General features: G+C 43.9%; 1 protein-coding gene across 1 annotated transcript in view; it reads left to right on the top strand.

The window, feature by feature from the left end:
- LOC140493728 (junctional adhesion molecule-like) overlaps positions 1 to 13,266 on the top strand; it is a 36,635-nt gene extending 23,369 nt beyond the window's left edge. Inside the window, exon 4 of the mRNA XM_072592531.1 lies at positions 12,845 to 13,266. Coding sequence (XP_072448632.1) covers positions 12,845 to 13,266 — 422 coding nt within the window. The remainder of the gene's footprint in view (positions 1 to 12,844) is intronic.
- Positions 13,267 to 13,615: the final 349 nt, after the last annotated feature.

The raw sequence follows: 13,615 nt of genomic DNA, 5'->3' as shown, positions 1-13,615 counted from the left end.
CCTCAGCCCAGCTCTGCATCATATCTAAGTCCCTCTGCAGCCGACAACAGCCCTCCTCACTGTCCACAACTCCACCTATCTTCGTATCATCTGCAAATTTACTGACCCACCCTTCGACTCCCTCATCTAAGTCATTAATAAAAATTACAAACAGCAGAGGACCCAGAACTGATCCCTGCGGAACTCCACTTGTAACTGGACTCCATGCTGAATATTTACCATCTACTACCACTCTCTGACTTCGACCGGTTAGCCAGTTTTCTATCCAATTGGCCAAATTTCCCTCTATCCCATGCCTCCTGACTTTGGATCAGTTAGCTGGATGGTTGGTTTCCAAAGCAGTGTGATGCCAACAGTGTGGGTTCAATCCCCACATTGGCTCAGGTGACCATGAAGGACCCTCCTTCTCAACTCTCCCCTCACTGAGGTGTGGTGGCCCTCAGGTTAAACCACCACCAGTTGTCTCTCTCTCTCTCTCTCTCTCAAGAGAAAGCAGCCCATGGTCTGGTAATAATATAACAACTTGATTTAGGGAATGAAATCTGCCATTCACACTCAGTGTCATGTGTTGCCATATGCAGAATCTTGAGCCCTCTCTCTCCATCAGCACCACCTCACACAGACTCAGGGCTGCTCATAATCCACCAACTCTGCACAGTCCACTTCTAACTCTGTATTGGGAAAACAAAACACTGACTGGGTGATTACTTTGCAGAACAGAAATGTTCTGCCCACAAAAAAATGATTCTCAGCATCCAGTTGCCTGCCATTTCCACACACCACCTTTTGGGGACCCAGTGACCTTCTGGACTCAATATTGAGCTGAATAACTTTAGGGCCACAGCACCTTCTCCTACCTCCTTCCCCCAACCCCCACACACCAGGCCTTGTCATCACATGGGCTACTACCAAAACAATCCATTGTCAGTGATGAATGGTCCCCATCAGCAGCTGTTCATTCTCCCAGGCTGACCTTTCCCCTTTTGTTTGTCTGTCCAATTGCTTTTCTCTCTGTCTGGGGTCTGTTTCCACTGAGTGTTTACTCCTGTCCCCTCACCCCCCTCCCCATCTTCAGCCTCTATACCAACCTTTTCCCAGCTATAATCAGTTATAGAGTCATACAGCACAGGAGCAGACCCTTCAGTTCAACGAGTCCATGCTGACCATAATCCCAAACTAAAGTAGCCCCACCTGCCTGCGCTTTGTACATATCCCTCCAATCATTTCTTTTTCATGAAATTATCTAAATGCCTTTTAAACGTTGTAACTGTCCCCACATCCACCATTTCCTCTGGAAGTTTATTCCACATAAACCACTCTCTATGTAAAATAAAAACTGCCCCTTAGAGGCATAGAGTCATAGAGATGTGCAGCATGGAAACAGACCCTTCGGTCCAACCCGTCCAGGCCGACCAGATATCCCAACCCAATCTAGTTCCACCTTCCAGCACCCGGCCTATATCCCTCCAAACACTTCCTATTCATATACCCATCCAAATGCCTCTTAAATGTTGCAATTGTACCAGCCTACACCACTTCGTCTGGCAGCTCATTCCATACAGATACCACCCTCTGCGTGAAGTCTGTTTTATATCTTTCCCCTCTCACCCTAAACCTACGCCCTCTAGTTCTGGACTCTCCAACACCAGGGAAAAGATTTTGCCTAATTATCCTATTCATGCCTTTCGTAATTTCGTAAACCTTTATAAGGTCACCCCTCAGCCTCCTTCCTTATGTCTTTTTAAAATCTTTCTCCTCTCACCTTAAAGATATGCCTCAGTCTTGAAATCTCCCACATGAGCAAAAAGACACCTGCCATTCACCTTATCTATATTCCTCATGCTTTTATCGATCTTGATAAGGTCACCTCTCAATCTTGTACGCCCCAGTGAGAAATGTCCTAGTCGCTCCGGACTCTTCCAATAACTCAAGGCCTGCTTTATTTGCAACATCCTGGTAAATCTCTTCTCCAGCTAAATGATATCCTTGCAATAACAGGGTGACCAGAACTGGACACAATAGAGGCCTCACCAGCATCCTGTCCAACCTGAACATAACATCCCAACTCCGATTGAAAAAGGTCTAATCAATGAAGGCAAGTGTGCTGAACCACCATATACAGAGATGATGCAAATTTGGAAGAATTCTGTACCTGAATCCCTAGGTCTCTGTTCTTCAGCACTACCCAAGGCCCTACTTTTAATTGTGTAAGTCTTCCCTTTGTTTGTTTTCCCAAAGTGCAACACCTCACACTTATCTTAAACTCCATCTGTCACTCTTCAGCCCATTGACCATTTGATTAAGATTTTTTTGTATTCTAAGATAACCTTCTTCACTGTTCAATATTCTATCAATTTTGGTATCAACCACAAACTTGCAAAACATGCTCTTTGTAGTCTCTTCGAAATTGTACATATAAGTGACTGATAAAAGTGGGCCCAGCACTGATCCCCGTGGAACACTGCTGGTCACAGGCCTCCAGAACAAAACCCTCCCTCCACCGTCACTCTCTGTCTTCTGCCTTTCAGCCAATTGTGCATCCACTTGCCAAGCTCACCCTGAATCCCATGGGATCTAACTTCACTAATTAGTCTACCATGCGGAGCCTTGTCAAAGGATTTACCAAATTCTAAGTAAACAATGTTTACCCCTCTGCCCTCATCAATTTTCATGTTTACTTCTTCAAAAACCTCCATCAAGTTTGTGAGACACGATATCCCTTGCACAAACCCATGCTGACTATCCCGAATCATTCCTTGCCTCTCCAAATGCATATAAATCCAAACTTTCAGAACAACTTACTCACCACCGAAGTCAGACTCACAGGTCTGAAGTTCCCAGGCTTCTCCTGACATTCCTTCTTGAACATGAGCCACTCTCCAGTCATTCAGCACCTGACTGTTATTTATGGATGATACAAATGTTCCTGGAGGGGGCCCAGCAATTTCCTCTTCACTTCTGACAATGTCCTGGGATTGAGTAGATCACGTCTCAGAGATATATATTTATATTTTCAAAGACCTCTAACAATTCCTCTTCTGTATTACAAGCTGTTTTCAAAACATCAATATTTATTTCTCAGAGTTCTCTAGCCTCCAATTCTTTCTACACAGTAAAAACTGACACAAAATATTCATTTGATATCTCTCCCATCTCCTGAGGGGTGGCATGATGGCTCAGTGGTTAGCACTGGCACCAGGGACCTGAGTTCAATTCCAGCCTCAGGCAGCTGGAGTTTGCGTGTTCTCCCTGTGTGGTGAGGGTTTCCTCCCACAGTCCAAAGATGTGCAGGTTCGGTGAATTGGCCATGCTACGTTGCCCATAGTGTGAGGTGCATTAGTCAGTGGAAATGAGTCTGGGTGGGTTGCACTTTGGCAGGTCGGTGTGGACTTGTTGGTCCAAAGGGCCTGTACATTTATCCCTTCACCTAACACTACGGTCAATTTTAGCTTAGCCAATTCACCAAATGTGCACATTTTGTGGACTGTGGGAGGAAACCGGAGCACCCGGAGGAGACCCACGCAGACACGGGGAGAATGTGCAAACTCCACACAGACAGTCGCCTGAGGCGTAGAATTGAACCCGGGTCTCTGGCGCTGTGAGGCAGCTGTGCTAACCACTGTGCCACCGTGCCACCCACATTGTAGGGAATCTAAAACACAAAGGCAATCTCTTTGTTTTTTAAGGAGACTTACACTCTATCTCTTGTTGCTGTCTTGGTCTTAATGTACTTACACAATCCCTTTGGATTATCCTTAACCTTATTTGTTGAGGTTATCCCATATCCTTTCTTTGACTTCCTGATCTCCCTCTTATGAATGGCCTGACACTCATTATACAGTGCAAGAGATCCATTTGGACCCAGTTGTTTATATTTAGTGTATGATTCTGTCCTATCCCTGACTGGAACCTCTATCTCTTTATTCACCCATTGTTCCCGAAAGCAGTACAGTTGAAACCATCCTTTGTGAACGGTCTTTTCAGACTCAGAAGAGATCGCAGTGATCCAAGAATCTGAATCCCTGAACATTACACCACCTCTTCTGCCATTGATTTGTCTCCTTTATCCTTTTGTTCCCTCATCTGAGCTTGGCCCTGGGAGTAAATTAGAGATTACTACTTTTGAGGGTCTAGTTTTTAAATCTTCTACCTAACCTCTGATATTCACTTTGTAAAGCTTTTATTCTTTCCCTTCAATGTGTACAAAAACTTCCAGTATCTCACTCTTCCCTTTAACAGAATGTGTCAAACATTTTGCAATGTCCTTAATCCTAGCACCAAGAAAACAGTATAATATCCTAGATTCATGCTCACTGCTGCGGAACCTCCTATCTGTGCCCTTGACAGGAGAATCACCGACAACAATTATTCTTTTAAATTTGTCAAACCCCTCCAAACATAAGATTCATTCTTACAGCCCAAGATCTGACTGTCCCTCCTAATTTCCTCTGAGAGACTATCCTTTCAACAGTACGAGAGATTTCTGAACTACCTTCTTACCTTTCCTGACAGTCATCCTTCTATCTGACTGATCCTGCTGTGTTATCACCTCTCAAAATCTACTGGCCATCTAACTCTGTGTCTCTTGTATGCCTGCAATGTCATTAAGTCTAAAAAGAAGCAACTTACAATAGCATATTATCTCTAAAATAAACTACCTTTCTTTATCCAAAGATAAACCTTTCTTTATCCAAAGAGTTAATATTAAGCACAAGTGGTCCAGCCCCAGCTATCAATGTTCTGATTAAAAATAAAATCCCACGTGTCAGCCTGTCCAAGAGGTGTGTAAACACAACTAGGTTTGAAACAAAACATTCCTCAGCAATTAAAAAAAAAAATTGCTTTAGTGAGTTTAAAAACATCTCTCTCATAATTTCATAGTGGAAAAAGACTGAACAGTCCACATGTGGGCCTGTCCAAAACTTCCATTGAGAAAACTCCATTTCATAAAAAATTGTGTGAGGTTGTTTTGCTTCTTTTGCATTTTTGACGAGAAAAGAGCTAAAAATGAATCAAATAAAAAGCTTATATTAATGAAATTTAATAAACGTAAGAAATCTCAAAGTAAATCTGGAAATAAATCTGAATCTCAGGAGCAGCTGCAAGATCCACACTCCTCTCGGTCCACCTTTTTTGATCATTTTATGTCTGAAGATGTGTCACTGGACCCAAAACATTAACTCTACTTTCTCTGCAGAGATGCCACTGTACCTGCTGAGTTTTTCCCACAATTTCTGTTTTTGTCTCTGCCATCCTTACTTGGTCAGGTCTCCAGGACAGGGGTTGACAGTACATCAGTATTGAAGAAGGGTGTTCACTGTGTCAGGCCAGTGGAAGCGAGTGTGGGTCCTGGAGGTTGGGTCAGGGGCTGTGTGAGGAACAGCACTAGGTCCCATGATTTCTGTAAAATCTTTCAAATAACCGAGGTCAGGCTAAACAGCCTATCGAATCCCATCTTCTGCCTCGCTCTCCTTAACAAAACCATTCTGTCTGCCTTTGATCCATCTCCATCTCTTAAGTGTAGATGAATTCTGCCCCTCAGAATTGCTTCCATAGTTTCCCTACCACTGAGGTTAGACTGACTGGCCTGTAGATACCTGGTTAATCCCTTGCTCACTTCTTGAATCATGGTACCACATTGGCTTTCCTCCTGTCTTCTGGCACCTCTCCATCTGCAGGTCTAAGCTCCATCTGTATGACCTGAAGTCTTCTCTTTAAGCTTTTCTACAAGATTAGCAGATTATAATTAGCGAAAACTGTTGTCTCATTAATTCCATATCAGACATAAATTTCAAAGTGTTGAAGAGCTGATAGCAATGTTTCCTTTTCCATCGTTAAGCAATGTGAACCGTCCAGGTAAGAATAACAAATTTCCTTCCCGAGAGTTTATGGTCATCATGAGATTCTTAATTCCAGATTTAAAATAAATGAAACTCGACGATGGAGGGCTTTGAACTCCATTACCCCAGAAAATGACCTGGATCTCTAGATTTATAGCCTCCTTACAAGACAACTCTGCTATTGCACCCCCGAGTAATGGCAGTCACTTGTCTTGAGTGAACCACACAGAATCTTCACTTTTCAGTACAATACTGAGCAATGACCTTGTTCCTGTCTTTCTTCACTGCTTCAATATGTGGTTTTGTAGCAATAATCTTCCCTCATGGAATCTCCTAGTAAACCACTCCAATCTCGTACAATTCATGTCAATCTTTTTTCGAAGCTTTTCCAATGTCGTTGGGTCTAGCTGCCTCTGGCTTCAGCACTGTAACCTATCGGGCCATAAGGGAGGGAGGATTGCTGGGTTGTCACGGGGAGTCAGTATTCTGGTCTTGGTGAGCTAAGTGATCTTGACATTGAGCTTATGTCCTGTTCAATATGTAGGACATTGTTGTGGTGCAGTGGGGAGTGTCCCCACTTCAAGTCACATTTTGCCTTCAGCCTACTCAGGACTCTACCAGAGATTGTCATCATGAATGGATCCTAATTCGCTAGATGGCCCTTTAAGAGAAAGTTGGGAGTCAATTATAACACTTTATTACATAGGAGATGTTGTGACAACATACACCTTAAACTGCTGTCAATCATTACATACTTCATCAGCATATGATGGGTCAGCCCCATGACTTGTTAGACAGTCTGAAGCAGCAAAATCGAAGTCAGATTGACAATAAACATCACATCCCAGTCAATCAAAATATTCCCTTCACATAAAAACACACATTATTGTTTCACATACACACTGATCCTGTGTGTGCCTGTTATTTTTGCATCGAAGAGAAGAACATAATAAAGGGATAATTGAACAGAGATATTTCAAATCATACAATCTTTAGATAGAGTGGATAGAATGTTTCCCCTTGAACTTCACAATTGGAGACATCAGAATAACTGAGGTCAGAATGGATTTGGGCCAAAGGGAAGGCTGAGGGAAGATTTGATTGAGATGTTCAAACTCATGAAGGGTCAGGATAGTGTCAATAGAGAGACTGTACCCACTCATGAAGGGTCAGGATAGTGTAGATAGAGAGAGACTGTACCCACTCATGAAGGGTCAGGATAGTGTAGATAGAGAGAGACCGTACCCACTCATGAAGGGTCAGGATAGTGTAGATAGAGAGAGACTGTACCCACTCATGAAGGGTCAGGATAGTGTAGATAGAGAGAGACCGTACCCACTCATGAAGGGTCAGGATAGTGTAGATAGAGAGAGACTGTACCCACTCATGAAGGGTCAGGATAGTGTCAATAGAGAGACTGTACCCACTCATGAAGGGTCAGGATAGTGTAGATAGAGAGACCGTACCCACTCATGAAGGGATCAAGAACTAGAGGGCACAGTGGGATGGCAGTTTATAAAATATTATTGTTCACTCAGAATGTGGGTTCAAAAGTGGAGTGAAAAGAGATTTTAGGTTTCAGTTCAGTGAAAGTGACTTGTTCATTTGAAACAAAGGGTCAGAATGTGATCTGGAACATTGAAGTAAAGACACTGAGAAAGTGTCTAGATTAGATTAGATTAGATTACTTACAGTGTGGAAACAGGCCCTTCGGCCCAACAAGTCCACACCGCCCCGCCGAAGCGTAACCCACCCATACCCCTACATCTACATTTACCCCTTACCTAACACTATGGGCAATTTAGCATGGCCAATTCACCTGGCCTGCACATCTTTGGACTGTGGGAGGAAACCAGAGCACCCGGAGGAAACCCACGCAGACACGGGGAGAACGTGCAAACTCCACACAGTCAGTCGCCTGAGGCGAGAATTGAACGCAGGTCTCAGGCGCTGTGAGGCAGCAGTGCTAACCACTGTGCCACCGTGCCGCCCATGTCCTGGAGATAAGTGACCTGGAGCGTTCATTGCTGAATATTTACCAAGGTGAGTTTTACAGTCGATACAAACAGATTTTTGAATACCACCAGTCAGCTGAGTTCAGAAGAACAGTAGTCGGAAGAATAGTTGTTTTAAAAAAATTCCGAAAGTCTCCAGGTTGAGAGTTGTAAAAAAATCTCCAGATCATCAGCGTTGAAAATAAGTCTGAAGCTGTTTCAGTACTCAAAGGAAGAGGGAGAGAAAGAGTCAATGAGTTGGTTTATGTTAATGCATTTCATAGAGAGACAGAGAGAATCCTATCTGGTGAAAATGCTGAGATTCAGTTGAGTGAGACATCCTTAAGTGAAGCTTACTGAAGTCACTGTAGACGACATCAACTGTATTATTCTCATCTTCATACCTAGACACCTCCTCTAAGATTCCATCAAATCCAACTCAATCAAATTCCTTTACAAATTCATGCTAAATATCCTGGATTAACCTTTGTCTCTCCAAGTAATGATTCATTCTGTCCCTCAGAATGATTTCCAATATTTTCCCCACCATTGATGTTGTCTTCACTGGCTTGTACTGTCCTGGTTTATCACGACCACCCTTGAACAATAGGGTAACAGGTAAAGGGATGATTGGCAAGTGAAATCACAAGGGTTCAGAGACACTGTCCTCCTGTTAGAGTGAAGGGTAAGGCCAGTAAGATGAGGGAACAATGGATGAGTAAATATATTGAGGCTCTGGTTAAGAATATGAAAGAGTCATGTCTTAGGTGTAGACAACTGGGATCAAGTGAATCTCTTGAAGAGTGTAAGGGGTATCGGGGCATTCTTATGAGGGATATCAGGAGTGCAAAAAGTGGACATCAGAGAACCTCAGCAGATAAGGCTGAGGATAAGCCAACGATATTCTACAAAGTCATTAGAAGCCAGAGAGCAACCAGGGAGGGAATAGGGCCTCTTCAAGATCAATGAGGTCATCTATGTGTAGAACCAGAGGAGAGGGGGGAGATATCCAAAACAAATTCATGCTAAATATCCTGGATTAACCTTTGTCTCCTCCGTTGTTCTTTAAAAGCTTCCTAGTCAGAAGTGACAGTCGGAAGTGACAGGACTTCTGTTGAATAAAGGGAACTATGGAGCTATGAGGGAGGAGCTGGCCAAAGGTCAATGGTGCAATACCTTAGCAGGGATGACCATGGAGGAACAATGGTGGATATTTCTGTGTATAATACAGAAGTTGCAGGATCAGTTCATTCCTAAAAGGAAGAAAGATCCTAGGAGGAGGCATGGGTGGCCGTAGCTGATGAGGGAAGTGAAGAAACATATAAAGTTAAAAGAGAAAAAGTATAACATAGCAAAGATAAGTTGGAAAACTGACGATTGGGAACCTTTTAAAGATCAACAGAGGATTATTAAGAAGGAAATACGCAGGGGAAAAATGAGGTATGAAGGTAAACTGGCCAATAATATAAAGGAGGATAGGAAAAGCTTGTTTAGGTATGTGCAAGGCAAAAAAATGGTTAGGACTAAAATTGGGCCCTTGAAGTCAGAAACAGGGGAATATATTACGGGGAACAAAGAAATGGCAGAAGAATTAAATGGGTACTTCAGATCTGTATTCACTGGGGAAGACACAAGCAATCTCCCGGAGGTAACAGTGGCTGAAGGACCTGAACTTAAGGGAATTTATATTTGCCAGGATTTGGTGTTGGAGAGACTGTTAGGTCTGAAGGTTGATAAGTCCCCGGGGCCTGATGGTCTACATCCCAGGGTACTGAAGGAGGTGGCTCGGGAAATCGTGGATGCGTTGGTGATTATTTTCCAGAGTTCGATAGATTTGGGGTCGGTTCCTGAGGATTGGAGGTTGGCAAATGTTCTACCACTTTTTAAGAAAGGTGGGAGAGAGAAAGCAGGAAATTATAGACCAGTTAGTCTGACCTCAGTGGTGGGAAAGATGCTGGAGTCTATTATAAAGGATGAAATTATGGCACATCTGCATAGTAACAGGAGAGGACAGAGTCAGCATGAATTTATGAAGGGGAAATCAAGCTTGACTAATCTTCTTGAATTTTTTGCAGGTGTAACTCTGAAGATAGATGTGGGAGATCCAGTAGATGTAGTGTACCTGGACTTTCAGAAAGCTTTTGATAAAGTTCTACATAGGAGGTTAGGGAGCAAAATTAGGGCACATGGTATTGGGGGCAAAGGACTAGATTGGATTGAAAATTGGTTGGCTGATAGGAAACAAAGGGTAATGATAAACGGCTCCATTTCAGAATGGCAGGCAGTGACCAGTGGGGTACCGCAGTGATCCGTGTTGGGACCGCAGCTTTTTACAATATATGTTAATGATATCGAAGATGGTATCAGCAATAACATTCGCAAATTTGCTGATGATATAAAGCTGGGTGGCAGGGTGAAATGTGATGAGGATGTTAGGAGATTACAGGGTGACCTGGACAAGTTAGGGGAGTGGGCAGGTGCATGGCAGATGCAGTTTAATGTGGAAAAATGTATGGTTCTGGATTAGTGGTGCTGGAAGAGCACAGCAGTTCAGGCAGCATCCAAGGAGCTTCGAAATCGACGTTTCAGGCAAAAGCCCTTCATCAGGAATAATTGCTGATGAAGGGTTTTTGCCCGAAACGTTGATTCCGAAGCTACTTGGATGCTGCCTGAACTGCTGTGCTCTTCCAGCACCACTAATCCAGAATCTGGTTTCCAGCATCTGCAGTTATTGTTTTTACCATAAATGTATGGTTATCCACTTTGGTGGCAAGAACCGGAACGCAGATTACTACCTCAATGGAATCAATTTGTGTAAAGGGGCAGTACAGAGAGATCTGGGTGTTCTTGTACACCAGTCAATGAAGGCAAGCATGCAGGTACAGCAGGTAGTGAAGAAGGCTAATAGCATGCTGTCCATCATACCAAGAGGGATTGAGTAAAGAAGCAAAGAGGTTCTTCTGCAGCTGTACAGGGACCTGGTGAGACCACACCTGGAGTACTGTGTGCAGTTCTGGTCTCCAAATTTGAGGAAAGACATTCTGGCTATTGAGGGAGTGCAGCGTAGGTTCACGAGGTCAATTCCTGGAATGGCGGGATTACCTTACACGTAAAGATTGAAGCGACTGGGCTTGTATATCCTTGAGTTTAGAAGGCTGAGAGGGGATCTGATTGAGACATCTTAGATTATGAAAGGATTGGGCACTCTGGCAGCAGGAAACATGTTTCCGCTGATGGGTGAGTGCCGAACCAGAGGACACAGCTTAAAAATATGGGGTAGACCATTTAGGACAGAGATGAGGAGAAACTTCTTCACCCAGAGAGTGGTGACTATGTGGAATGCATTCCCCCAGAGGGCAGTGGAGGCCCAGTCTCTGGATTCATTTAAGAAAGAGTTGGATAGAGCTCTCAAAGATAGTGGAATCAAGGGTTCTGTAGATAAGGCAGGAAGAGGATACTGATTAGGAATGATCAGTCATGATCATATTGAATGGTGGTGCAGGCTCGAAGGGCAGAATGGCCTACTCCTGCACCTATTGTCTTTTGTCTATTGTCTATTGTCAAATATTTTGCACCAGTTTTTACTGTGGAGAAAGAAATTGATGCAAGGGAACTCAGGCAAATAAATATTAATGTCTTGAAAGCAACTCACTTTACTGAAGAGGAAGTGTTGGAGGTCTTCAAAAACATAAAAGTGGCTTTGTGCAGGGGAAATCATGTGTCACAAACTTGACTGAGCTTTTTGAAAATGTAACCAAAAGACCAGTGAGGGCAGAAGGGGAGATATTGTTTACATGAACTTGTGTAAAGCTGTTGTCAAAGTTCCACATGGTGGACTAATTAGTGAAGTTAGGTGGCATGGGATTCAGGGAGAGAATGCCAGTTGGATACAAAATTTGCTTGATGGTAAGAGACAGAGTGTAGTGATGGAGGTTTGTTTTTACATTGATCCATGAGACCGCATTTGAGGAACATTCTAAGATATCATCCATCTTATGTCAGTGATTAACTCCTTCATCAATGTTGCAACACCCCCTCCTCTTTGACATTCCCCCTACCCCTACATGTCTCATCTCACATTTCAATAGCCCAAAACATTGTGCTATCAATCCTGTCACACCCTCAACCATGTCTCTGTGATAACAACAATATCTCATCCCCACTCATTAATCTACACCCTCAGCTCGTCTGCCTTACTCGCAAGTAAATGCCATCCAGCCATGCCACACTCCCTTATGCCCTCACTTGACGATATTCACACTGCCTTCTGGATTTACTTGGATTGCCTTCTCAATGTCAGTTAGCTCAGTTGGCTGGACAGTTGGTCTGTGATGTGGAGTGATGCCAACAAGGGATGTGTAATTCCCATATTGTCTGCGGTGACCATGAAGTTCGAATCTTCTCAACCTTGCCCATTGTCTGAGGCAGAGTGACTCTCAGGTTAAATCATTACCAGTCATAACTTCCTTTAACGAGATAGGAGTTCTCTCGCACAATGATGAGTTTACTTTTTTACTTCAGTTTACTTTTTTTCCATCTTCATGTCTGTCTGTCTCCACCTCCACCCCCACCCCCACAATGCTTCCACTGCATCCCCCATCCCTCTGCTGTGACTGATGAATGGGCCAGGTTGCTGAAGGCTGGCTGGGTAATAGAGTAGAAAGTGATGGGAAATAGAAAAGGTTCTGCAGAGAGGGCCCTGAGTCCTGCTCTTCAGATCACTCTGGGTCTCCTGGAACAATGGAGAGTTCAGATAACTCTCAGGCACCAAACCCTCTCTTCAACCAAGAGCAACAACCCCCCACAGTCTAACCTCAGGATGTTTACAAACCACCTGAAGCCCTCTGTTGTATCCAGCCCGAAGCTCATTCCACTCTGTCACTAGTCTGTTCAGAAACCACTATTGTATCATATTATATCTTTTCTCACTAAATAACAGATTCAGTGTTTTACCTCACTGTTTGGTGTCTGTGCTGTGTTCATATCCTCTCTCTCTCTCTCCCTTCACAGCGGATTCTGCTAATGGTTGGTCAATGACAATCGCGGATGAAGTGAGGGCTGAGGAAGGAGGCACCGCTGTCTTACCCTGCAGCTTCACCCACCCTGACACTAACCTCACACTCACCGGCTCCATCTTATGGTACAAGGAGGAAACACGAGCTTTAATCTTTAAGTGGACGGTTCCTGGTCCAGACCATTCCCAGGGTGAGCTGTGTGAGAATGTGATACAGTGGGACGGTGGGAATCGATTCAGATTCGTGGGGAACCTCAGCAACAAAGATGCCTCAATAATGATGGAGGGACTGAGCCAGGAGGATGGTGGTTCCTATCGGTGTCGTGTGGAGCTCAATATTGACAAGTTTGGATCTGGAAAAGGAACACGCCTGAAAGTGGAAGGTGAGGAACAACGTTCTGATGTGTCACTGCCCTGACAGCTCAATGGGGACAGGCTCCACCTGGTCTGGGAGCTCTTGGGTTGGCTCCTTCTCCTGGGCTCTTCCAGTTGGTCTCAGGCAGGAGGCAGTGAGAAGGACAGAGACAGAGAGGCACAAAGAGAGAGAGAGAGAGAGATAGAAGGAGAGAGAGAGAGACAAACAGAGAGAGAGAGAGAGAGAGAGAGACATGACTGGAATTTAGAGACCATTCCATCACCATCTTTGAAACCTCCCACAGTCACATTCGTTCATTATCACGTTCAAACTGGCTTCATTGCTCTGGGATGGGGAACAGAGAAAACATCACTGACAATCCAAGCTCCAAGATCCCCACCAATGAGGGTCC

The sequence above is a fragment of the Chiloscyllium punctatum genome, chromosome 2 (genome assembly GCF_047496795.1).
Source record: "Chiloscyllium punctatum isolate Juve2018m chromosome 2, sChiPun1.3, whole genome shotgun sequence".
NCBI lineage: Eukaryota > Metazoa > Chordata > Chondrichthyes > Orectolobiformes > Hemiscylliidae > Chiloscyllium > Chiloscyllium punctatum.
Note: the sequence above shows the minus strand (reverse complement) of the source record. Positions and strands in the feature narration are given on the sequence as shown.